The sequence below is a fragment of the Oikopleura dioica genome, chromosome PAR (genome assembly GCF_907165135.1).
Source record: "Oikopleura dioica chromosome PAR, OKI2018_I68_1.0, whole genome shotgun sequence".
NCBI lineage: Eukaryota > Metazoa > Chordata > Appendicularia > Copelata > Oikopleuridae > Oikopleura > Oikopleura dioica.
Genome location: NC_137293.1, coordinates 2,629,775 through 2,652,270, shown reverse-complemented (window position 1 = coordinate 2,652,270; position 22,496 = coordinate 2,629,775). Strand labels below are relative to the sequence as shown.

Below are 22,496 nucleotides of genomic sequence, written 5' to 3'. Positions count from 1 at the left end.
CGAGAACAAGGAAAATTGATTTTCTCTGGCCGGCTAAGAATACGCATTTCTCATTAGACCTGCCCACTGCGGTATTAATTCGCCTTTGATCTACGAGCAGTTTTTCTGCTTTCCAAATGAGGCAAGGAGAAACGGGTCTGGGAGGGAGTTAAAAAGGTCTCTGGGGATATCTGGAGTTATTTTTAAGTCGACGGGGCGGCCAGGGAAAGGGTCATTTTTGAAATCTCACTTATCGGGGAAACATTAAGAGATCATGGTAAGCAAACTTTCAAAAAACAGAACTTAAAAATTATGGCCCAAAATTTAGGGGCTAGCTAAAATTTAAAATGTGAAAGAGAAAATTCTTGAAATATGAGTCGAAAATGTCGATTGAGTCAAAAACTGTGATCAGAGCTCAACGTTTGATGAACATTCTCGGCTCATGTTTGCCCATGTAAGACATTTGAGACATTCGAATTATCCTTGCGACTGTCGAAAGTGCCGTTTCTCAGCAGAAATGTACGGAGTTGATAATTTCTTTTAGGAATGTTCTTCTAGTATGAAAATTTGAAAACCATAATAAAGTAGAAAATTTGTTGGTTATGATGTTAAAAATGAGGAGCGGGACGAAAATTAAATAAAATTACCCGTACCTTTTGTCGTTTTTCTAAAAGTGGAAATTCTAGCGCGAATGTATTTCAATCCACGTCGGCCAGGCCGGAGTCCAAATCGGCAACGCTTGCTGGGAGCTCTACTGTCTCGAGCACGGGATCTCGCCAGATGGAACGATGCCCGACGATAACTCTGTCGGTGTAACTGACGATGCTTTCAACACTTTCTTTTCCGAAACTGGCCAGGGGAAGCACGTCCCTCGGGCGATTTTCTGCGACTTGGAGCCGACCGTCGTCGATGAGGTGCGACGCGGCGAGTACAAAGATCTCTTCCATCCGGAGCAGATGATCAGTGGCAAGGAAGACGCGGCGAATAATTATGCCCGAGGGCATTATACGATCGGCAAGGAAATGATCGATTCCGTTTTGGATCGAACGCGACGTCTGGCAGACAACTGCTCCGGCCTTCAAGGATTTCTGATCTTTCACTCCTTCGGTGGCGGAACTGGTTCTGGCTTCTCATCGCTTTTGATGGAGCGTCTTTCCGTCGATTACGGGAAAAAATCGAAGCTAGAATTCGCCATTTACCCGGCTCCGCAGATCTCCTCCGCGGTGGTTGAGCCATACAACTCGATTCTGACAACTCACACGACTCTCGAACATTCCGACTGCGCTTTTATGGTCGACAACGAGGCAATTTACGATATTTGCAGGAGAAACTTGAATATCGAGCGACCAAGCTACATTAATTTAAATCGACTGATCTCGCAAATTGTGAGTTCGATTACTGCTTCGTTGCGATTTGACGGAGCTTTGAATGTCGATCTGACTGAATTTCAAACGAATCTTGTTCCATACCCAAGGTAAGCAAAAACGGGTTCTCTTCCTTGATATCAAACGCAGAATTTGAAATATTTTCATAATTCAAATCATCTTTAGAATCCACTTCCCTCTGGCAACTTATGCTCCAGTGGTAAGCCGCGCGAAGGCATCTCACGAGCAACATACAGTAATGGAAATCACCGGCGCGTGCTTCGACCCGGCGAATCAATTGGTCAAGTGCGACCCCCGTACCGGCAAGTACATGGCTTGCTGCCTGCTCTACCGCGGAGACTTGGTCCCCAAGGACGTCAACGCTGCCATTGCGCACATAAAAACAAAGGTAATTCGGCAAATTAAAGTTTAATCAACCCGAGCTAATGAAATATTGAAAGCGGACGATTCAATTCGTTGATTGGTGCCCGACCGGCTTCAAGGTCGGTATCAATTACCAGCCGCCGATGACGGTGCCCTCTGGCGACTTGGCGAAAGTTCGAAGGGCGGTTTGCATGTTGAGCAATACGACTGCGATCGCAGAAGCTTGGGCAAGATTGGATCATAAGTTTGATTTGATGTACTCCAAGCGAGCTTTTGTTCACTGGTAAGTCTTCTTTCAAAAAACGAAAAAATCAACTTTGAAAAAAAAAATTTTTGCAAATTTCAATCATTAATAAAGGTACGTCGGCGAGGGCATGGAAGAAGGCGAATTCGCCGAGGCTCGAGAAGACATGGCCGCTCTCGAAAAAGACTACGAAGAAGTTGGAATCGACTCCGTCGACGAAGCCAGTCGACACGAAGAAGATGACATTTACTAAACTTCCTCTGTTTTTTTTCATCAAAGCTGATCCCAAGTGCTTCTCATCAATTAAAAGATTCAAAAATTTTCTGCTTGGTGAAATAAATTGATTTCGTTTTTCCTATTTTGTTTATCTCAATTTTTTTTATTAAGTAGATCATGAAAAGCGACGTAATCAATTACACTTGCAGCTTTTTGATAGCGATGATAGACAGCATCCTGAGATTTGGCAGCGATATGCGTTTTTTCCGCAAGTTTAAATTTGTTCATGTCAACAAAAAGCCTTAAAAATGAACGTTCACTACCGAAAGGCCCACGGAATTTTCAAGAAATCGACATGTCAGAAGGTAATTTGAAAAAGTAAAATCCAGTGATTTGTTTTTTTTTAGAAAATTCTATTGCGTCCGCTTCGGCGACGAGCTTGGCCACCGTTACGAGCGAAAAATACGAGAACACAAGTGATCAGGAAGTCGCGAGTTTTCAGGAAGTGAAAGATCGGCGATGGCGACGATGGGTAAGTTTTTCGCGTCAGTCAAAATACTGTTAATTTCTTCATAAATAAGCTTAAAATTGCTGCGATTGTCTTCGGAGTCAGCGCGATCATCAGTGCAATTGTCGTGCCTTGCGTTTTGCTCCTCCCGAAAACAACTGCCGCCGTTTTATCAACAAATATATCCGCGACAACTGAGGCTTCGCCCATAGCAGAGACTTTTCCATCAACTGACATCTTTTCAACGGCGATCGGGACAGAACAAAATCCTTCACTTGGAGAAAAATCGACACTAGTTCATGAACCAGTTCAGTCAACGACGTTAGCTGCAACTACCGGAATACCAGTATCAGCTTCTGAGTCAGAAACAACGGCTCAAACCATAAGTGAATAAGGATTATTTTTTATTCCCATTGATATATTTTCTTTTAATAAATAATTGCTTGACATTTTACGATTTCATCAGCAGGAAAGTCACTATTTGAGCACTTTTTCCTTTCAATATTTCTCAAGACACGATTCAAGCGTTGTTGCGGTAGGTGCCCCGCGGGGCAAACTCCCGACCGTAAAGTTTTTCTTTTCTACCGCCTTTTTCAATCTATCGAAAAAAACCCTTGAATAAAAATCGTAGAGAAAAAAAGACCATGGCAAGATTGTCGACGAAGATTGCGAGACTCTTCCGGCAGAATCGAGCGCCGTTGACAATTTTGTCGACTTTGTTGCTTATGGTCTACGTTCACTTTGAACTTCAGATGTTGAATATTTTGCCAAAGCATAAGGGCGAGCATGTCAGAGAGGCGAAGAAGGAGAAGACTGTGAGAGAAGGTCTCAAGGCTGAAGGACCCCATTTTACTCTGAACGGCAAAGAGCTATCCATCTACTCCGGCGAGATGCACTACTTCCGTGTCCACCCGGACTACTGGGATCAGCGGATGTCCAATTTTCCAGCAGCGGGACTCAATACCCTGTCAACCTATGTTCCGTGGAATTTTCACGAAACTTTTGAAGGCGACTTCAAATTCGACGGGTTTCAAAACCTGCGAGAATACATCAAAACAGCGGAAAAATATGGACTGAATGTTTTATTACGAGTCGGGCCGTACATTTGCGCAGAGTGGGAGTGGGGAGGTCTGCCGGCTTGGTTGCTGACGAAAAAGGGGATGAAGATAAGGTCGACGCAGGATGATTTTATGAAGGCAGCGAAAAGGTGGCTGAAAAGATTGGTAAAGGAAATAGAAGATTTGCAGTATTCACAAGGAGGGCCGATTATTGCCATTCAGGTAGGATTTGAAAAATGGGAGTTCAGTAAAATTGAGAAATTGAGCGTTCCCGTACAATTACTGCTTTTCTATTTCCGAATTCAAGCGCTGAAATTGCCGACATTTCGTCTTCATTTTCCTCCTCATTTTCTTCCTCAGTTTTCATGAGTTTTCGAATTTTACCGGCTTGTTCTTTGACCATTGTTTTTAGTTGTTTGTTTTCTTGCTGCAGCTCTTGAATCATTTTTTCATGTTTTTCTAGTCGCGCCAGGATTGAATCCTGTTGTTTATCTGTTTCTTGAGCTACAGTAGGTTTCCAGTAGTCGTCGAAAAACTTGGAAAAAATAAAATTTGAACTCATGATCTTTATTCTAAAAAACAAGAGTGACGATTTTATCGAGCCCTAGTGTTCTTATATTGACAATGTAAATTTCACACTCGCGAGAGCTTTCAAATTTTAATTTTATTTCACTTTTATAGAGGTCACATCGATTAATCAGTAGGAAAACGGGGTTTCCAAGACCTTTCTCATATAAATCACGGCTTGATTTTCCGAACACGAGTTCCGGATTCAATCAATGTGGAGAATGGAAGTTCATTTTCAACGATTACATAACAGCTTGATAATCCATCTTCTTCAGGTTGAAAACGAGTATGGCGTCTACGAGCAGGATTCTTCCTACCTCCCCTCTCTCAAGAAAACCCTCCTCGAAGCCGGCGTAACCGAACTCCTCTACACATGCGACGACAGCAACGGCCTCGCCCTCGGAACTCCCCTCAAAGACTCCCTCCTTACAATCAATTTACAGGAAGACCCCGTCGACACCATCTCTTCACTTCGAATTCATCAACCCAATAGACCGGCGATGGTGGCGGAGTACTGGACTGGCTGGTTCGACTGGTGGGGCGAGAAACATCACACACTCGGTTTTCCGTGGAAGAATAAATTTGGGCTGGATAAATTTGTCGGAACGACGAAAGATTTGATCGAACAAGAAGCTAGTTTTAATCTGTTCATGTTTCATGGAGGCACGAATTATGGCTTCTGGAATGGTGGGATAATTCAAGGCGGAAAAGGTAAGATAACTCAATAATCACTAGAATTGGTGCCAAGTTGAGCCTCAGGACTGGATGGCCGAGCGGTCTAAGGCGTTGGATTAAGGCTCCAATCTCTTCGGGGGCGTGGGTTCGAATCCCACTTCAGTCAAACCTTTTTGAAAAATCAACTCTCATTCCTGTTTTTAGATAATAATTTTGTGCCGGACGTTACTTCTTATGATTACGATGCTCTCGTTGGAGAGAATGGAGAGCTGCGGCAGAAGTTCACGAGAATGCAGCAAGTGATGAGGAGTACTCTGAAGCTTTCCACTCTTCCAACTCCTTTACCTGTTCCCGAAAAGGCCAAATACGGAGATCTCTCACCCACTTCTTGTCTCTCTTTTGCTCAACTGATTTCCGCTTCTTCATCCTTTGCAACAACTGCAGATCAGCCCCTTTCAATGGAAGAACTAAGGGCGTACTACGGATACGTCGCGTACGAAACAAACACTTGGGGAGGAGGTCAGCAAGTGATTGACTTGAAAGATGGAATTGTTCGAGATCGAGCGATGATTCTGCTCGATGGAAAATATGTCGGAAAAATCGAGCAGAAGATGAAAGATGCATCCTTCGCGTCGCCGAGCAGTGATAAGCATACTTTCACGATTCTTGTAGAAAATCAGGTACCAGATTCAGCTTAATTAGAACGGTTAAATTTGTTTATTTATTTGGCTCAAGTACACTTTGATCGGCAAGTCCACTTCCAAAAATATAAGAATTTTTTATGATTTTCAAATTTGTAACTGCTTTTTTCAGGGTCGAATAAATTGGGTTCGTCCTGGCGATCACGGGATCCTCAACGACCAGCGGAAAGGAATTCTAGCGCCCATCGAAGTAAATGGTCGCCAGCTCAAGAATTGGAAGATGACGCATCTTCCTTTCAATCAAACTCATTTTGAGTAAGTTTGAAAGTTGCAACTACAGATAATTAGATTCTAGTGCTCTGGAGAAATCATCAGATTGGTCGAAAAGCTATAGATCTGCTTCATTGCCCGGAATATTCAAATTTGTCTTCAACATAAACGGCTCGCCAAAGGACACCTTTCTAGAGCCAGCTGGCTGGAAAAAGGGCACAATAATGGTCAATGGATTCAACATCGGAAGATACACGGATCTCGGGCCACAAAAGACTTACTTCATCCCTGCTCCCATTCTGAGGTAAAATAATCAAAAGTTTTAAAATGCCAAATTTAAATGTTATTTTTAGAACCGGTGAAAATACAATCATGATCTTTGAAGAGATGAAGAATGGAGTTGATATTACTCTTGGGGATGTTCATAAGCTAGGATAGAGTAATACCTAGTTATGCTCGATTCTTATCAAATAATATTATCAATATTGCTTAAAACTAAATATTTGCAAAAATCACTGCCTGAATAAATTAATTTGAATATACAATCAAGTCATTTGTACGAAAAACCATGCTTTTCTTGTTAGAAGAGCAATTTGACATTTCTGACAAAGTCAGTACCCACCTATTCTCCCAACTTCTAAAAACCCACAAGCCGCTCTCTCAGAACACAAATCCGACAAACAGTCATATTTTACGTCAGTCGGGTGTATGGGACGCTAGATATTCTTGTCAAAAGGTTGACCCCGCCTGAGAATTCTCCCGAAAAATTCATCTGGGGGACGTTCCCAAAGAAAAACGGTTTTCTTTCGAACTTTTTATTTTTCCAATTTGAACGTGAAAACAAAAATAAGAAGATTCCCCGTCCATAATTATATGTCTCGGAGCACGCAGTCTTGATACTAGGGATTCGAACGAGCATTTGCCGAAGATAAGGCATTCGAAGAACACGTTTGAAGATGGAACTTTGCTGAAAAACTTAAGAGAAATCATGTAACATGTTGTCATGAGTGATGTTGCACGCGCTTAATTTACGTTTTAGAAAGCGAAGTCGACATTCTAAGCCTTATCCTCTCGTAAATCCTCGTCTTATCGTACAAGTATGGTCCGCTTGACCTTAATAATCTGCCGAAAAGTGTACCGAAAAGGTAGCTAGGAGTTCAAACCTAAAAATACGCGAACCGCTTTCCTAAAACGTGTCAAAGTCTTCCTATATGTGCTTTTACCTACCAAGTTGGATGAACCAACGTTGAAAAAAGGGGTAAATTTTGTTCGACTATGAAAATTTTAAGAAAAAGTTTTATTCCAATGAAGAGTTAACCAAAGATGGTACTCTAAAGAAAAGAGGGGTTACCTATCAATTCGCCTCCTTTCTTCCCTCTAACAGTAATTAACGAAAGCACAGATTCTAGAGTTATCGAATGGCTCTTATCCTAGGCTTTTTCAGGGGAGAAAAATTTTTTTAAATTCTGATCATTCTTGAGTCATGTCTTTGTTCATTGGATTAAATTGGCACTACTCCTAAACAAGGGAACAACGGAGCAAAGGTAGTCATATATTTTTACGTTGAAGTTCGCTTGGCGGCGTTGCATGCGACGTGCGCTTGGTGGCGTAGAATGCGCACGGTTTTTCTTGGCTCCCTATAAAATGAGGAGAGTTGTCATGAAAAGTATCAGACTCCTGAAGAAAGGATGAAAAATATATTTTTCGCTTTTGCAGAGATTTCACTGTCCAACGCATTAGTGGAGCCATCATCATGGGTAAAAAAAAGCGCGAATGGCTTTCTATATTATTTCTTTTATTTGTAGACTCCTCCAGCTCGATATGCATATTGCGAAGAATCTTTGATCGGAGAGACTCCACTTCGTGCTACAGAAGTCGATGGTGGTAAGCAGCAATTTGAGACAACCTGTGAAGTCAACGACAACGAAGAATACGAAGTCAAAGTCAAAGTTGAGTGCATCGTTGATACAAGCACCGAAGAAACGACGTGGTTCTGGGGAAAGGGTAATGGGGTCGGGGTGATAATTCATTCAGAAATAAGATTTTTAATTGATCAATCATATCAAATATGTTTAAATCATCCCGCTAAAGAAAGTGGTCCCACATCGTCAAGAGTTTTCCTGGTTTCGAAATCAGAACCGTCACAGACGGCAATCCATTAGCACCGACATTTTATCAAATCTTTGTCGACCACTTGGACAAAAATACCGACACTCTTCAATTTTTCGGGGATGATGTCCGCGAAGCTATCGTTGATGACGAGCTTCGGTCAGCTCTCTTTTTTCATGACTATGATTGTACCGAAAGCGGATATATGAACATTGTGGTCAAACAGGTAGTACAATCTTCGTCATAAGTTCTCACATGGATTGTAGTGGTTTGGTGAAGATGGAAAAACGTACAGAAGGATGGAAATCGACGAGATTTTGAGAGCGATTCTCATTTCCGATGGTAAAGAACTCGGCTCACCTCTGCTCAACCAGGTCGGCGGCGACCTACCAATCGCTCCAGCTTTCTATAGAATCTCGGATCTTGGCGTCAAAGACTTCGAAATTCGTTCATTCAAGGAGCCTTCTTCATGGGTAAGACCGAATGATTCCCACTTATACCAATCATTGCTTAGACTCCGAAGGTTCAAGAAGCAACTTGCCAAAAATTTTGATCGGGGATTCCCACTCCGTGCAACAGAGATCGATGGAGGCAAGAAAGAATTTGAAAGCGCCTGTGATGTCAAGGACAACGAAGAGTACGAAATCAAAGTCAAAGTCGAGTGTATTGTTGATGTAAGCACTGAAGAAACTACATGGTTCTGGGGAAAGGGGAATGGGTTCGGGGTGAAAATATATTTACAAATAATATTTTTAACGGATAAATCATATCATAGATGTCAAAATTTCATCCAACATTAGAAAATGGTCTCACATCGTCAAGAGCTTTGCTGGTTTCGAAATCAGAACCGTTTCAGACGGGAATCCATCAACACCTACATTCTATCAAATCTTTGTCGATCATTTGAACAAAAGCACGGACACACTTCAATTTTTCGGGGATGACGTCCGGGAAGCTATCGTTGATGACGAGCTTCGGTCAGCTCTCTTTTTTCATGACTATGATTGCTCCGAAGAAGGATACATGAGTATTGTCGTCAATCAGGTAAAATAATCGTCATCTTGAATTAACTTTAAAACGGATTTTAGTGGTTCGGCGAAGACGGCGAGATCTTCAGAAGATTGGAAATCGACGGAGTTTTGAGAGCCATTCTCATTTCTGATAGAACAGAGGGTGGTTCACCGATTCTCAATCAAGTTGGCGGAAGTCTTTCATGGGCTCCGCACGCTTACGTGATTTCGGATCTTGGCGTGAAAGAGTTCGAAATCAGATCATTCCGACCCAAGTGCGCAAGATACGAAGTTCTCCCAAAGAACATCAAAGTTAATTGGAAAGTGGGAAAAAGAATTTGCCGATTTGTTGGTGGAGAACTAGCACATTTCGAAACTCATGTAAGTTTTGTTTTTTATCAACTATTTTAAAAATAATCTTGAAGGAGGAGTTTGAGCTTTTCCAATCTGCCCGTGAAGGACTTGAGCGATCAGACTGGATCGGAGTTAGACGAACAAAACGCGGCAATAGATTCATCGGCCTTGACCGACAAGAGCCCCCATTTTTCAACTGGGATGAGAGCCAGCCTGACAACGGAAGCGGTAACGAAAACTGTGTCGAAGCCACTGAAAATAATAAGTGGAACGACGTCCCTTGCTCTGAAACTCGTGGAATAATCTGCCGATTCGAAGACGACTGCTAAACACATTTCTTTCTGTCAAAAGTGCTGAGCAAAAGTGTATTTTCTGCTTCTTAGCCAATAAAATATGCAGTTTTATAAAAAATCAAGATACTTAAGTTTAAAAAATTCCGTCTCCATGATAATAAAAATCTTCTCAAAGCCCATTCAGCAGTGAAAAGTCGCGCTAGAAGTGACGTTTACACACGCAGCATTAATACAAAGCAGGTGGGAATCGTAAAAAGTCAGAACAAAAACGCGCGCGCTACCCATCGCCAGCTCCATTTCTCTGTTTTTACACCGCGATCCTACATAATCCTAGCTGCCCTTATTCACAATAAAGTGCTTCGCAATACTCAAGTTTTTATGGTCCCGCCAGCGGAAAATGAAGCCAGTCAGAATTGAAGAGATGTGGAAGCGACTACAAAAGCACCAGACGCAACTTTTGCTCTGTTTGCTGGGATTTTCTTTTGGAATCACAATCAGGAAAATGATAAAAAAAAATTCTTGATAAAAAGGCTTGATATAAAGATAGTCTTGATAAAAAGACTTCAAATTTTGAATTCTTTCAAAAGATTTCAGTCACCATAAAGAACATTTTTGAGGGAAAAAATATATAATTTTATTCTTTAGATTCTACGAAGAGCTTGTTAAATCACTTCAAGTTGTAACTGTCAGATTCTTTGAACTATTTTCAAATTATTTTTATCATTCCAAGACTCCATCGAAACTACCTCGTCGAAAAATGCATCCACGACGAAACCCTCCACCCTCATTCGGCCTCTTTCGTCGACATGATCCCCATCGAAGAATCAACACAGCACCGCCAACTCGTCAACATCGGAGTCATGTCTGCTCAGAAATTTCTGATGCGACGAACAAGAGATATTGCCGAATCATGGGCACTTGACGTGACGAAAAATGGCGGAAAAGTGACTGTGTTTTCTGACAATTCGGAGAATCTAAAATTTGATAGTTTGAATATTATCACGCTGCAGGGAGTTAATGATAATATGTACCCGCCGCAGAGGAAATCGTATTCTGTTATCAGGAGGGTTTTATAATAATATTTATTGGATTGAAATACTGAAAACAAAAGAATGAATATCGAATATATATCATTCGGCTCCAAATAGAAAAGAGCCCAACTTCACCAGGATTTATGCGAGTTATGGTTTCACATAAAATATATTTCGAGAAATCAAAACCGATCAAATTTCGAGAAAACTTTTATCAAAATGAAATATAATCCGTTTTTCCGCCGAACCCCATTTTCTGCGGTTCAAGTTAATTTATTTGAAAACCCACATAGACATTTTCACGATGTCGAGCTCAACAATTTCGACTGGTTCATGCGACTCGATGACGATGTTTACCTCAACTTTCCCCGCGTCGAAGCCTTTCTTAAAAACTTGACCCGTCGAAGCCTTTGATGATCGGCAATGCAGGAATGGGGCGGGACCCGGATGATTATGTGCCGAAGGAAATGACTTACTGTATGGGCGGAACGGGCATCATCTTTTCCAGAGAGGCGATCAAGCAGATTCGCCCGCATTTGCACAAATGCCTCAAGGAAGAAATCTACTCAGAACACGAAGACATCGAACTTGGCCGCTGTTTCTACAATCATCTAAATCTCACCTGTACCAACGCACGGGACACACCAGATTTTTTCTGGAACAATTACCGACCGCGTCCGCTCAAGCCCGGGCAAAGCTCAAGCTGGGACAATATTGACATGAAAAAAGTGAGCGACAAAGTCAAAAAAGCGATGACGCTGCACTCGAACAAGTTCTATCCTTATCAGCAGAATTCACGACTGGACATGCTCAAATACGAGGCGCAGATTATTCAAGACAGAATCAATGATCTTCAGAAAAAGATGCTGAAGGTGGTTCTTCATACAAAGCCAAGCCCTCTCGGTAGTCGAAGTGCTAGAAATTTTCACTCATTTTTGTTTTCAGAGGAAACTGATGACATCTTCGAAACCTACCGAAAAGAAGATGACGGAAAAGTGTATCACTACAAACTTGACCAAGACAATCCCGTCCAAATCAATCGAGGAGCCGCGGTTGATGGCTTTTTCTCACTCCTTGGCTATGAAAAATCATGGAAGAGCCTTTCATACGGCAGAAGCAAAAACAGCTACATCTATCAGTTCGAAGTGAAAAATGAAGAAGGAGTAAAAGACTCGGCGATCGTCAAAAAAACTCTTGGCGGAATGGAGACAAAAGCGATCGAAGTTTTCCACAAAAAATGCGAGAGCATTGATTTTATCATTCCTCTTGTCGGAAGAGAGGATCAAGTGGACCGATTCCTGAAAAATATCCGTGATGACTTTGATTCTTCATCGTATGGCATCAATCTCATTTTCGTCTATTTCAAGGAGAATGAGCACAAAGAAGAAATTAAGAGTCTCCGAGGAAAATTGGCGAATCTGAAAAAACTTGCAAAGGAGAAATTCACCTGCGAGCTTGACTTTGATGTGATCACTTCCAAGGCTGATTTTAGCAGAGGCATTGGGCTACAGATGGGCGCGGATTCAAGACCAATGGTACGCAAAATTGAAAAGTGATGGAAATAATTAACGATTTCTTTTAGCAATCAATTCTGTTTATGGTCGACATCGATATGGCATTCAAGCGGAAGCTCCTGCAAAACATCATTTCCAACACGAGAATCGGCCAAGCTTACATGCCAATAATCTTCTCCCAGTTTAAAAAACGGCCGGAACCAGACGGTGTGACGGACCGTCACGGTTTTTGGAGAAATTTTGGATACGGTATGGTCTCGATTTACAGATCCGATTTGGTTAAATCAGGAATTGGGGTGGAAAATGAAACCAAAAATTTCGATAAAAAGAAGAACATTCGGAATAGTACATTCCTTTTCGTTTTAAAAAATAACAAAATGATGCTTTTTGTCCAGTGAGGGTTTCTAGTACAACGTCAATTTTCTACCCAATATAAAGGCGGATACGACAAATCCATCATCGGCTGGGGCCTCGAAGATGTCAAGCTCGCCGAGAGACTAATAGAAAAAGACGTTAATATTTTCCGCGCTGTCGAGCCGAACTTGGTCCACATCTACCACGACAAAGACTGCTCCGGCCTCGAAGATCAACAAAAGAAAGCATGCGTCGACGTCATGAACAATCACTACACTTCTTCAGAAGCACTTTATGAAATATTTCTGAAAAAGACTTTGAATCGGAAGAGAAGAAGCTAACTTTTAATAACTGTAAAATGTCAATCATAACGAAACCTAACATACCGTAATAACTGCGTTATTTTTAATACTCTAAGAAAAGGAGACCAAAATTATGATTTATGAATTATTGCTATTAATAAATAAAAACTCTTGTAAGCAAATACGGATGTGACGTTTCAACAGGATTATTTCAAAAGTCAAAGATAAAGCAACTGCAAATTTCCCAAGCTTCCTCGAGAAAAATTTCCATAAGAAACGTCACGGAGGGCTTTTGGTAGCTCAGAAGTGATTTTTTTATTTCCATGATGACAAATAAAACATAACTTTTCTGATCATTATTATGAGAATTTTATATAGGTTTTATCAGCGACAGCTACCGAATGAGAATCTGAAGCTGGATACGCCCCTATTTTTTGATGCTCGAGCCTCGTGGGGAACTCATGATAATTTGCGTTAATGATATGATTCTGATCAGATGTTGCTTCTGTGTGAGCTTGTGACCAACAAGAATCTTCAATTATTATTGATTTTTTTGTTTCATATCCTGCTTTTGTTTATATTTTCTATATTTATCGAATGCCAAGCTATAAACGCGGAAATTTGAAAAGAACATTGTATTTGCAAATATATAAAGCAGCTTATAGAAACAAGCTTGGTCAAGAAAGTATAAAAATATTTACAGTAAATAATGACAGATTTACAAAGAGGTGAATTTTTGCGCCAAAGTTCCAGATTTCGGTCGCCAGGAGACACCTTCCATTTGGTTTGGAACCTCTCCGTTGTGCTGGTTTTCTGTTTTTAGGGTTGAAGCAACTCGGAGAACTGCAATTTTGAGCATTTGCATGGCAAAGTGGTTTCCAACGCACATTCTAGTGCCGCCGCCGAATGGCATGAAGCTGTATTTGCCTTCTTTTTTGTTGGCCATTTTCGGCTGCTCGAGGAATCGGGTCGGGTCAAATTTTGTTGGGTTTGAGCCGAATTGAGCTTCGGATCGGTGGATGTTGCCCAAGTCGACGATGTACTGGAGACCCTTAGGGAGGACTCGCCCATCGGGGAGGGACACGTCTTCAATAAGCTTTCGCGGAACCATCATGTCGACAACATGTCGAATTCGGAGAATTTCTTTGATAAATGCTTCAGTGTATTTAGCGTTGGAAATCGTTTGTCGGTTCATTTGCCCGCCGAGGTTATGAAACTCCTCCTGGATCTTCACGGCGCATTCTGGGTTTTCTCCGAGATGGAAGAGAGCCCAGCTGAGTGCGGCAAGGGTAGTTTCATGTCCGGCAAAGAGGAAGGTGAAAAGATGAGAGTGGATTTGAGCGTTGGAGAGAGCAGGTTTTCCGAGTTTTTCCTGGCTTCTGATGAGGATTGAAGTCAAGTCGGAGTTTTCGATTCCTTCGTTGTGGTCGGCTCGGGATTTTTCGACCATTTTTTCGAGGTAGATATCTCTAGAATGCTGATGCTCCTGTTCTTCTCGAAGCGGCTTCCAGAATTTCTTGGCGAGTTCGATTCCAAGGGGAATTTTCTTGAGGAGGAGGATGAGAGGAAGGCTTCTGATTTTCGAATTGATAGCGTCACCGAGTTTTTGGAATGTGTTGATGATTGGCTCGTAAGTTTTGTCGGTCTGCACCTCGGCAGTTGCGTCGCCGAAGATTGTCTTGAAGAGGATTTCGTAGACGAAAAGTCGGGATTTCTCGTACGCGCCGGATTTTGAGTAGGAAGATTGCTCGGCGAGTTTTTCGGTGAAAGTGATCGCGGCTTGGTCCATTGTTTCAATGTAGTTGTCGAGCTGGTTTCGTCGGAAAATCTGGCTGATGATCTTACGCTGTTTCTTCCAGTCGTCGTGTTCGAGCATGACGAGGCCGTTTTTGAATCCTCGGGAGTCGAGTTCTAGAAGATCGCCAGCAAAGCCGCCTTGTGTGACTGAGGAAGCGGGGATTTGAGCCATCATTTCGACTAATTTCGGGTCGGCAACGTACATTAATTGGCGCCAAGGAAGAGTTTTGAAAATCCAAGTTCCTGGGAAGGCACTGTTTTGCGACTCCTTGAATTTTCGTTGTCGCCAAAAAAGAAACTCTTCGGAAATTGATCCGTCTTCAATGGACATTCGCATTGTTTTGATAAACTCGGCAAAGGAGCCGAAAAAATTCTGACCAGATGGTTTGTAATGCTGGTCGGTGAACGAATTAAGTCGCTTGGCTTGTTTTGCGAGATTGAGGACTTTGTAGGCTGTGTAGAGAACGATTGGAGTAGCAGGGTTGATGAGAATGTTTTTCATAGTATCCATCATTTTATCTGTTTGTTTGTTTTTTTTTTCTGAGAAAAGAAAAGCTTTATTTGAGTTATATTTTGAGTTTGTTGAAAGTTTGAATGATCATGCTCCGGAGAGTGAGCGGTTATATATGCTGTAGAGGGAGAATTGAGAGCATTTTTCCGAAACGTCAACTATTTGCTTAGATAGGGAAACAGTCCGATTCTTCTCACACCTAAAATTCTTTCCAAGAAAGATAAACTTCCGAAGAGCAATTTTCTTGCACAGTAGCACTGATGTCTGAGTAAATACTGCCATTGACGCTAAGCCAAAAAGATGACATATTCATTTTGATATGGATTTTTTAAGCACACTTTTGTCTTTATCAATAGAAAAATTGAACACTGTCTTTGTTGAGATTTATTCTAGCGCGGCATGAAATCTCTTCGAATCAACTTTTTCATGCTCTAGCATTTTTTCAGTGAAATTCTTGATATTGACAACCTGGCCAGTTCTCCACGATTCTTCAGCAGCTTCTGCCAAAACTGACACTCTCAAACTAAAAAAAATTCTCTTTTCTATCATTGTGAGTTTCCTACCAATCCGCCGGGACAACAGACATATCAGCCTTCTCGCCAGTAATGATCGCATGAAACTCAACGAGCTCAGCAACATATGCATCATGATATCGTTGTTTGAAGGACTGCTTGATAGCATCAGTAGATTGGCCCTCAGCTTTCCAGACTTGCCATTGAGCAATTTGTTGATTCGCCGAAATCGCCTTCCCTTTTTCGCCAAAGATTTCAACGGTCTTCCCAAAAATGAATAAAAGAAAACGAGTTTATCCGACCTGATCATATCCATATCTAGCATCTCGGCCAAGTTCAATGTGGCCAAGAGCTCCGCTAGGGAATTTTAACTGCATAAAAACGGTGTCTGCATCGTTCAATGCTGCGATTTCAGGGTCATGAGCATGAGCAGAAGTGTAGACGGTTTCAGGCTCTTCTCCAAGCATAAATCTGAGAGAAGACATTTATTTTTCATGACCATGATGGGCGGAAAAAGCGGAAGTAGCTATCTTGGTGACCAAAGACAAAGATTCTTGGTCACTTAAATTCTTCTTGTCCTTAATATTCTTATCATCAAGTTTCCTTGATGCAACTTATTTGATCATTGTCCATCACCAGGCAAAAGAATCTACTGACTTTTAGGTAGGGCTGCTGCCAAAACACACGAAAGAAATTGGCTTCTGGAAAAACAATGATTTCAAGTGAATATTGACTCTTAAATATTCTTCTTCAACAAAAGTTGGTGGGACTTATCATCTGCTCACAAACTGACAAGTGTTTTGTCACTTCCGCTTGTAGAGAATTTCCGGTAAAGCTTCAGAATTTTTAAGATGGGAGCGCTATCACGTGTGTAAACCAGGGGTCACGGATTTTTAATTGCAATAGCTCGCGATTCTTATGTTATGTAACAATTTTACCTGAGTAAATCAAGATCATGGACGGCGCAGTCGTGGAAAATACCGCCGGATATTTTGAGATACGAGATCGGAGGACGAGGAGCGTCGCGAGCGGTTGTTTTCACTGTGAAAAGTTTGCCAAGAGCTTTTGACTCGCTCTTGACGCGGAGAATCTGAGGGTCGAAGCGACGGTTGAAGGCGACGAGAAGAGTCAGATTCTTTTCCTGAATGAATTTTACCGTTTTTCTTTTAAAGACCAAACCTTCGCAAGCTCAATAATTTTCAGCGAGCTTTCAAGTGTCATCGCCAGTGGTTTCTCGCAAAACACATGTTTTTCACTCTTCAGTGCTTGTTCGCAAAGACCCTCGTGCGTGTCAGTAGGAGTTCCGACAATGACACAGTCGACTTTTTCATCCCCAAAGACTTTTGTGAAGGAATCTTGGCCAACAGCTTCGGCAGCAAGGTTATATCGCTCTCTGATGAATTTTGCGTGGGACTCGTTGACGTCGCATAAATACCGGATTTCGTAATTAGGATTAACCAGCAAATTTTCTAGCAAAAATTAAAAAAGAGAAATCAAAGGGACTACCTAAATGGATCTGTCCGATTCTTCCGAGGCCGAAAATTGCGATCCCTAATCGTTTCATTTTGTTTTGACTTCTCTTTCTTTTGTTTTCTGAAAGGCTTTCAAGTCAGAGTTTTTACAATAGCTCAAGGGCAAAAACGCGGTTGAGATTCAAAAGGTGTTAGAAATGGCAGATTTGTCAATATTTGACGGAACCAAATAAATGATTGTCTATCAGAAGAAGGTTAACAAGTTCGTCAAAGACCTTTTTTCTCTATTTTTCAAATGGATTTGATGGAAACTAGATTTTACATGAAGTCGGAGAGCTCAAAATGGCACCATTTTGGTTTTCGATTTCGTCAATCACCGGCGTTTCGTCATGAGCGTCCCAAAGTCCACCTGACTGACAGATCTTATGTCAGATTCTTTCGAGCATAAATTTCATAATAATTCAAGGCCCAACAAATCTAAAAAGACCCCTTGCCAAGTTCAAATCGGTAAAATTGTAATTCTAATATTTTTTCATTTATTTCTCCTTACCAAAAACCTCTAGAATCATTTAATCTTTGCGGTTTCTTCAAAAAACATGCTCCCATAGTCCGCGCCGTAGACCGTTACATCGCCGCTAAAAACCAAAACTCACATTTCTCAACAGAATTTTCCGTATATATAGAGTTTCAATGCTTGCAAAAATCTCAGTTAATCTCAAATACGACTCAGCAACGTCGACATTTGATGAAGCTTTTTAACGTTTTTCTTTCAAGTGGTGTTTTTGGAGCTGTTGGTTAGAAGAGAGATTTTTGCCTAAACTTTCATTATTTTAGCTCCTCAAAATGGTGCTCTCCGAGAAGAGGCTGTCAAAATCCAACTTCTCGAATGGCAACTTGGAATCGCCAACTCAACCGGAATTGCTGGAAACATCCTGACCGAGCTTGGCGACTTGGAAGGACTGACCCAGAGAACCGTTGATATTTCACGAATTCGATTCAAGTTGCTAATGGGAATGCTCGTCTGGACGCATCAAGCAAATGGGATCGTCTATCATACCTACCTGCCGCATATTTCAGGCCGACACAGCGCGCTAGGATTTATGAGCGAGTCCCAAGTCTCGACGGGAATTGAGTTCAAACATACAATTACGTCAAATACTGAAAATGAAGCTTATGCGGAGTACACCATGGAACTTTATCACGGGTAAGATTTTTTAATTTCATTGGAAAAGGGAACTCAAATTTACCGGAATCATAAAAAACTTAGTCACAATGAGATTTAATGACAAATTTAATTTCGTAAAAAGCCGCTTTTTAGTAAAAAGTTTTTACTCAGTAAACACGGCTCAAATCGGAAATGTCAGCATTTTTGTTACATACAGGGCATCGTTTGACATTTGCCAAGGACTTTCGAATGCACGACTCGCCGAAAGTGTGGCCACATTTGAGTCCCGTTTGGAAATGATCGCCATCCGTAAACATTTCTTGGCAGATTTTGCATTGAAGTGATAAGCCTGAAATAATAACTGAATGTGATTATTGAAACTTTCTAACCTTTTTGTTCAATAAAGTCAAGAGATAATTTTCCAAGTGCCTTCAAAATTTGTTCGTTGTCCTTTTTGAATTTTTTTTTCTTTTACTAAGGCGATGTTTTTCTTTTCAAGCTGTGTAACTTTATTTTTCAGATCTTTAATTTCCTTGTTCCCATTTTTGATTTCTTCTTGTAGTTGAGCCTCATTCAGATTCACTTCTTTTGTGAGATCGGCAAGTTTTTCACCAATTGTTTTTTCAATTTTTTTTGAACGCAAAGGAAATCGGTGAAAATCGGCGACATAGTCAGTGTCAGCCTGCATTTTATCATTTCGTGACATTCTTTTGAAAAAATATCTCTATTTTGTTCGCAAAGTTTATTTAATCGTTAATATTACACTCTCACTCTTCGAACGTCTGACTAAGATTATGCAAATATTTAGTTATGGATGTCACTGTATGCCTGATCACTCACATTACATCTTCACCGGTGGAAAAGGTCGTCCAGCAGACCATGTTGACCTCAACTGCGCCCTCCTCCGAACCTGCTACTCTTGCATCGAAGAATCTGACATCAAGTGCGACACGCATTCTCAAACGTATTCTTACGCTCTCAACCGCCCCGCCGCCGGGAAGAACTGGTACGACCCAATTACCTGCACCGACCGCGAAAACACCTGCGCTCGAAAAGTGTGCGAATGCGACAAGCAATTCGCCATAAACGCTGCAGATTTGTACGTCAAGAACAGCTGGAATCACGAAAACTCCCATCATCATTTCAACCAACACAATCACTGTGAACCAAGAGGCGGTGGAAAAATCTTTACCAAATGTGAAAGAGCTCATCGGCAAAGCCATTTTATCGACGGTAATTGACAATCTCTAGAAACCAAAAATCGAAAAAAAAAATTCTAGAGGAGCTGAGCCGCTGCGATCATGACGACCCCAACTGCGGTTCTCACCATGGGAACGGTCATTTCATGAGCGGAAGCAATCATCACTCATCTGGGCAAAGTCATCATATGGGATCTGGACATCATCATCGAAGCGATCCAAACGCTTACAACCTCGGTAATCTTCCCAACAAAAGGAACAAACCATAATCATTTCAGACACAACAACCGATCTAGTAACAACAACATCTTCCACAACAACAACCACCACAACAACGACGACCACAACAACCACCACGACAACTACTCGCCGTCGAACTCAAGCAGGTCAGGGTTTTCCAGTTTTTTTCCTCAATCAAAAACTTCGATTCATAAAAAATGAAAAACCCTGAAAGGCCCAATTATCATCGGCTCAGATGGCAACGTTCAGTTCAATTCAGACTGGCAGATGAACTGGGCTTAAAATAAATAAAAGCTTTTCGGAGAAATAAATCTTTGATTTCTTATTAATTCGGCCTGTCGGAAATCTTAAAGACTTATTTAAAATTTTATCACTGTAACCATTGCATTTCTGAGAAAATATAGCTTGACATTTATTCATCTTTTATTCTGATGACAAAGCAGATCATAGTGGAATAACTGATGCCCTAGCCCTCGAGGAACTTTTGATAATTGAGGTTTTCATGTTTCCGATAGGGTTTCTCATTCACAAAGAAATCGTCTGTAGTTCCTTCCGGGGAGCTGTCGTACTCATACATACTGAATGATAAGCTCTTATATTGAGTTTCACTTATTCAAATTTGAGAAAAAAAGGACTTTCGAAGAAAAAACTTACTAGTTGAAAGGGTTGAAACCTCTTCGCATTACTTTCATCGCAGAAAGACTCGAGACAAAAAAGAGAAAGAAACTCAAAAGATTCATTTTTTTTAGAAAATGATGAAAGCCCCTCTTTATATTCATGCATAAATAGCGCCACGATATCAGCGTTGTCAACTGCTCTTTTTTCGTACTAATGACCCTTCTTCATGATGCAAATGGTAAGTGATGAGTGAACAAGATAGACTATGATGTTTTTCTTTCAGCCTTCGGATTCCAGCCGCAAACTGATTCTATTTTATTAAGAAGCACAGTGTTTAGAATTTCATATTTATCAATAAGACTCAGATCATCTTTAGTTGTATCCAGAAAAGGCACTCGGGAAGCGTTTAAATTTGAGGGTGATCAGATTTCCGCAATTTTGAAGCTCACTCTCGATGTTTGAAGAATTGATTTCGATCCCATCAATTGAAACTAAAAAGAGGTGAGACTGAGGCTAAAAGGATGTCGGAGATACCTAGGACATCGCCAATCTTAGGTGATTGGTTGAAACTGGCGCTGGAAGAGACAACAATGTCTTTGATAATGACGGTATCGGCTGCTAGCGGGACATCAACAGCTGGCTCTTCCTTTGATAAAAGATGTTAATGGGCTATTTAAAAATTGACTTCTTACCAGAGGTGAAGTGATGGATAGTCCAAGAGAGGCTCCTCGATCTCGTTTTGCGGTAATGACTATTTCTTGGGGTTCTTCATCAAAATGAGTTTGTTTCAGGATGTCCAAGATTGACAGTTCGATTTTGCTTTCTTTAAAAATCATTTTGAACTTTAATAATAGAGAGAACTGAGCTAACCTTCGACTTTTTCCTGGGCAGGTGATGGTGGCCTCAGATGTTCAGGTTCGATTTTGATGTCGCCAAAAGACATGTCGAGATTGTCAGCCTCGACTTTTGTGTTTTCCGATGAAGAATTGCTAATGACAGTCTCGTTTCTCGTCACTTCACGGTCGTCATAGTCGATTGTTTCTTGATGACTGTAAGTAATCTGGCGGGAAGAGCTGACGGTTGTCTTTGTTGTCGTCACTGAATTTTGATCTTTTAATCAAAAAAGGCTATTCCGAATAGGCTTGTTCTTACACAGCCTGGATGTCAAGGGCATTCAATACTGTATTGACAATACAGTATTGTAATTGACAATTAATATTGTATGGACATTACATGATCTGTATTGAAAAACTGTCTGAATATTATATTCAGAATATACCTTCTGTAGTTAAAATTCCATTTTCGACTTCGATAGTTTTCGTTTCCACATTCTGTGCAGTTTTAACCTCGACTTGATTGTCGAAATTTTTCTCAACAAAAATTTCATCTTCGTTTTCGATTGACGCATTTCTAGTGGCGGCTGAGGCGACAATCGCTCTTGCTTCCTCGGATGCAGCGATTTTTATTCTTGCTTTGTGATCTTCGGCTGGTTTTGGGGTTGAGGAAACAAGATCCATTGAGGGTTTATTTGGTAGGAATTTGAGGGTTGGTTCCGGCTCCGGAGCTAAGAAAATGCATAAAAATGGACTGAATGTAAAGAACTTACCATCGTCGTAGATTTGCTCGATTCGACCGGTTTTGATTGGCTTTCGCTCAATCTTTGGTTCCTAAAAATGAATAAATCATGGTTTTTTCGGTCTTCAATTCGACTTACAACAAAATTTTGTGGAATTGGAACTGCGACTCTAACAACACCAGTTCCAGTCAGACTCGGCTGATCGGTTTGATAGTCGACGAAAGCGGGCATTTTCTTGACACTCCTCGCAGCTGAGCTCTTCGAAGCCGCTGCCTTTTCTTGCTCTTCCATGAACATCATCATCGATCGGCGTACGCTTCCGACTCCTCGTGAGCGCAAGATTTCGCTTTTGAAACAATCCTCAGAACTATGAGCAGGTCTAGAGGGCTCGGGAGATTTTTCTTTAGCCAACGTTGATTCTTGCTTTTCAGCTTTCTCCAGAGAATTGTTGTCTTTTCAGGATCAAAATCATTTTCCGACATAGGATTACAGACTAGCTTCTAGCCACTTATCTTTCTTTACGTGAAAAAAGA

The 22,496-nt window shown here is 41.2% G+C and overlaps 8 protein-coding genes and 1 non-coding gene across 9 annotated transcripts; 6 read left to right on the top strand and 3 right to left on the bottom strand.

The window, feature by feature from the left end:
• Window positions 1–183: 183 nt before the first annotated feature.
• On the top strand, window positions 184–2,263 carry LOC145706079 (tubulin alpha-1 chain-like). The gene is made up of 5 exons (XM_081783594.1): window positions 184–256; window positions 666–1,453; window positions 1,530–1,752; window positions 1,805–2,010; window positions 2,086–2,263. The coding sequence occupies exons 1-5, from the start codon at window positions 254–256 to the stop codon at window positions 2,222–2,224; spliced, it is 1,359 nt and encodes a 452-aa protein (XP_081639720.1). The 5' UTR covers window positions 184–253; the 3' UTR covers window positions 2,225–2,263.
• Window positions 2,264–3,320: 1,057 nt separating this feature from the next.
• LOC145706195 (beta-galactosidase-1-like protein 2) lies at window positions 3,321–7,558 on the top strand. The gene is made up of 6 exons (XM_081783723.1): window positions 3,321–3,975; window positions 4,596–5,031; window positions 5,200–5,675; window positions 5,809–5,951; window positions 5,992–6,210; window positions 6,260–7,558. Exons 1-6 carry the CDS (start codon window positions 3,340–3,342, stop codon window positions 6,342–6,344), a joined length of 1,995 nt encoding a protein of 664 aa, XP_081639849.1. The 5' UTR covers window positions 3,321–3,339; the 3' UTR covers window positions 6,345–7,558.
• Window positions 5,080–5,161, top strand: TRNAL-AAG (transfer RNA leucine (anticodon AAG)). Its single transcript has one exon. It is a non-coding gene; the product is annotated as a tRNA-Leu (tRNA).
• Window positions 7,559–8,098: 540 nt separating the features above from the next.
• LOC145706197 (uncharacterized) lies at window positions 8,099–9,846 on the top strand. Its single transcript, XM_081783726.1, has 6 exons — window positions 8,099–8,241; window positions 8,282–8,488; window positions 8,530–8,733; window positions 8,816–9,059; window positions 9,104–9,406; window positions 9,451–9,846. Exons 2-6 carry the CDS (start codon window positions 8,355–8,357, stop codon window positions 9,706–9,708), a joined length of 1,143 nt encoding a protein of 380 aa, XP_081639852.1. The 5' UTR covers window positions 8,099–8,241; window positions 8,282–8,354; the 3' UTR covers window positions 9,709–9,846.
• A 466-nt stretch (window positions 9,847–10,312) lies between these two features.
• LOC145706196 (chondroitin sulfate synthase 1-like) lies at window positions 10,313–13,306 on the top strand. The gene is made up of 3 exons (XM_081783725.1): window positions 10,313–11,606; window positions 11,649–12,238; window positions 12,286–13,306. The coding sequence occupies exons 1-3, from the start codon at window positions 11,117–11,119 to the stop codon at window positions 12,613–12,615; spliced, it is 1,410 nt and encodes a 469-aa protein (XP_081639851.1). The 5' UTR covers window positions 10,313–11,116; the 3' UTR covers window positions 12,616–13,306.
• A 285-nt stretch (window positions 13,307–13,591) lies between these two features.
• LOC145701196 (cytochrome P450 4A12A-like) lies at window positions 13,592–14,901 on the bottom strand. Its single transcript, XM_081778423.1, has one exon. It carries the CDS (start codon window positions 14,873–14,875, stop codon window positions 13,592–13,594), a length of 1,284 nt encoding a protein of 427 aa, XP_081634549.1. The 5' UTR covers window positions 14,876–14,901.
• A 654-nt stretch (window positions 14,902–15,555) lies between these two features.
• LOC145702771 (myo-inositol 2-dehydrogenase-like) lies at window positions 15,556–17,322 on the bottom strand. The gene is made up of 6 exons (XM_081780037.1): window positions 17,200–17,322; window positions 16,873–17,162; window positions 16,632–16,834; window positions 15,996–16,164; window positions 15,745–15,956; window positions 15,556–15,704 (listed from the first exon to the last, which is right to left on the bottom strand). Exons 1-6 carry the CDS (start codon window positions 17,255–17,257, stop codon window positions 15,566–15,568), a joined length of 1,071 nt encoding a protein of 356 aa, XP_081636163.1. The 5' UTR covers window positions 17,258–17,322; the 3' UTR covers window positions 15,556–15,565.
• A 563-nt stretch (window positions 17,323–17,885) lies between these two features.
• Window positions 17,886–20,173, top strand: LOC145703484 (uncharacterized). Its single transcript, XM_081780846.1, has 6 exons — window positions 17,886–17,959; window positions 18,000–18,369; window positions 19,139–19,563; window positions 19,611–19,766; window positions 19,808–19,915; window positions 19,984–20,173. Exons 1-6 carry the CDS (start codon window positions 17,911–17,913, stop codon window positions 20,049–20,051), a joined length of 1,176 nt encoding a protein of 391 aa, XP_081636972.1. The 5' UTR covers window positions 17,886–17,910; the 3' UTR covers window positions 20,052–20,173.
• A 522-nt stretch (window positions 20,174–20,695) lies between these two features.
• On the bottom strand, window positions 20,696–22,411 carry LOC145703081 (uncharacterized). Its single transcript, XM_081780393.1, has 7 exons — window positions 22,102–22,411; window positions 21,994–22,054; window positions 21,667–21,951; window positions 21,258–21,485; window positions 21,080–21,210; window positions 20,922–21,033; window positions 20,696–20,878 (listed from the first exon to the last, which is right to left on the bottom strand). Exons 1-7 carry the CDS (start codon window positions 22,264–22,266, stop codon window positions 20,760–20,762), a joined length of 1,101 nt encoding a protein of 366 aa, XP_081636519.1. The 5' UTR covers window positions 22,267–22,411; the 3' UTR covers window positions 20,696–20,759.
• Between the last annotated feature and the right edge of the window lie 85 nt (window positions 22,412–22,496).

What these genes read in the sequence shown, in the direction of transcription:
- LOC145706196 (XM_081783725.1), top strand. Translation starts at nt 11,117, where the DNA reads ATGATCGGCAATGCAGGAATGGGGCGGGACCCGGATGATTATGTGCCG. An exon ending in TACAAAGCCAAGCCCTCTCG is followed by an intron (nt 11,607 to 11,648) that starts GTAGTCGAAGTG and finishes TTTTGTTTTCAG; the next exon opens with AGGAAACTGATGACATCTTC. An exon ending in GCGCGGATTCAAGACCAATG is followed by an intron (nt 12,239 to 12,285) that starts GTACGCAAAATT and finishes GATTTCTTTTAG; the next exon opens with CAATCAATTCTGTTTATGGT.
- LOC145703081 (XM_081780393.1), bottom strand. Translation starts at nt 22,266, where the DNA reads ATGATGATGTTCATGGAAGAGCAAGAAAAGGCAGCGGCTTCGAAGAGC. An exon ending in CAATTCCACAAAATTTTGTT is followed by an intron (nt 22,055 to 22,101) that starts GTAAGTCGAATT and finishes ATTCATTTTTAG; the next exon opens with GAACCAAAGATTGAGCGAAA. An exon ending in TAAGATTGGCGATGTCCTAG is followed by an intron (nt 20,879 to 20,921) that starts GTATCTCCGACA and finishes ACCTCTTTTTAG; the next exon opens with TTTCAATTGATGGGATCGAA.
- LOC145703484 (XM_081780846.1), top strand. Translation starts at nt 17,911, where the DNA reads ATGAAGCTTTTTAACGTTTTTCTTTCAAGTGGTGTTTTTGGAGCTGTT. An exon ending in GCAAAGCCATTTTATCGACG is followed by an intron (nt 19,564 to 19,610) that starts GTAATTGACAAT and finishes AAAAAATTCTAG; the next exon opens with AGGAGCTGAGCCGCTGCGAT. An exon ending in TCGCCGTCGAACTCAAGCAG is followed by an intron (nt 19,916 to 19,983) that starts GTCAGGGTTTTC and finishes AAACCCTGAAAG; the next exon opens with GCCCAATTATCATCGGCTCA.
- LOC145701196 (XM_081778423.1), bottom strand. Translation starts at nt 14,875, where the DNA reads ATGTACGTTGCCGACCCGAAATTAGTCGAAATGATGGCTCAAATCCCC.
- LOC145706195 (XM_081783723.1), top strand. Translation starts at nt 3,340, where the DNA reads ATGGCAAGATTGTCGACGAAGATTGCGAGACTCTTCCGGCAGAATCGA. An exon ending in GGCCGATTATTGCCATTCAG is followed by an intron (nt 3,976 to 4,595) that starts GTAGGATTTGAA and finishes CATCTTCTTCAG; the next exon opens with GTTGAAAACGAGTATGGCGT. An exon ending in TTCAATCAAACTCATTTTGA is followed by an intron (nt 5,952 to 5,991) that starts GTAAGTTTGAAA and finishes ATTAGATTCTAG; the next exon opens with TGCTCTGGAGAAATCATCAG.
- LOC145706197 (XM_081783726.1), top strand. Translation starts at nt 8,355, where the DNA reads ATGGTAAAGAACTCGGCTCACCTCTGCTCAACCAGGTCGGCGGCGACC. An exon ending in TTCTGGGGAAAGGGGAATGG is followed by an intron (nt 8,734 to 8,815) that starts GTTCGGGGTGAA and finishes ATCCAACATTAG; the next exon opens with AAAATGGTCTCACATCGTCA. An exon ending in TGAGTATTGTCGTCAATCAG is followed by an intron (nt 9,060 to 9,103) that starts GTAAAATAATCG and finishes AACGGATTTTAG; the next exon opens with TGGTTCGGCGAAGACGGCGA.
- LOC145706079 (XM_081783594.1), top strand. An exon ending in AATCTTGTTCCATACCCAAG is followed by an intron (nt 1,454 to 1,529) that starts GTAAGCAAAAAC and finishes AATCATCTTTAG; the next exon opens with AATCCACTTCCCTCTGGCAA. An exon ending in AAGCGAGCTTTTGTTCACTG is followed by an intron (nt 2,011 to 2,085) that starts GTAAGTCTTCTT and finishes TCATTAATAAAG; the next exon opens with GTACGTCGGCGAGGGCATGG.
- LOC145702771 (XM_081780037.1), bottom strand. Translation starts at nt 17,257, where the DNA reads ATGAAACGATTAGGGATCGCAATTTTCGGCCTCGGAAGAATCGGACAG. An exon ending in AATCGGACAGATCCATTTAG is followed by an intron (nt 17,163 to 17,199) that starts GTAGTCCCTTTG and finishes AATTTTTGCTAG; the next exon opens with AAAATTTGCTGGTTAATCCT. An exon ending in TCTGTTGTCCCGGCGGATTG is followed by an intron (nt 15,705 to 15,744) that starts GTAGGAAACTCA and finishes AATTTTTTTTAG; the next exon opens with TTTGAGAGTGTCAGTTTTGG.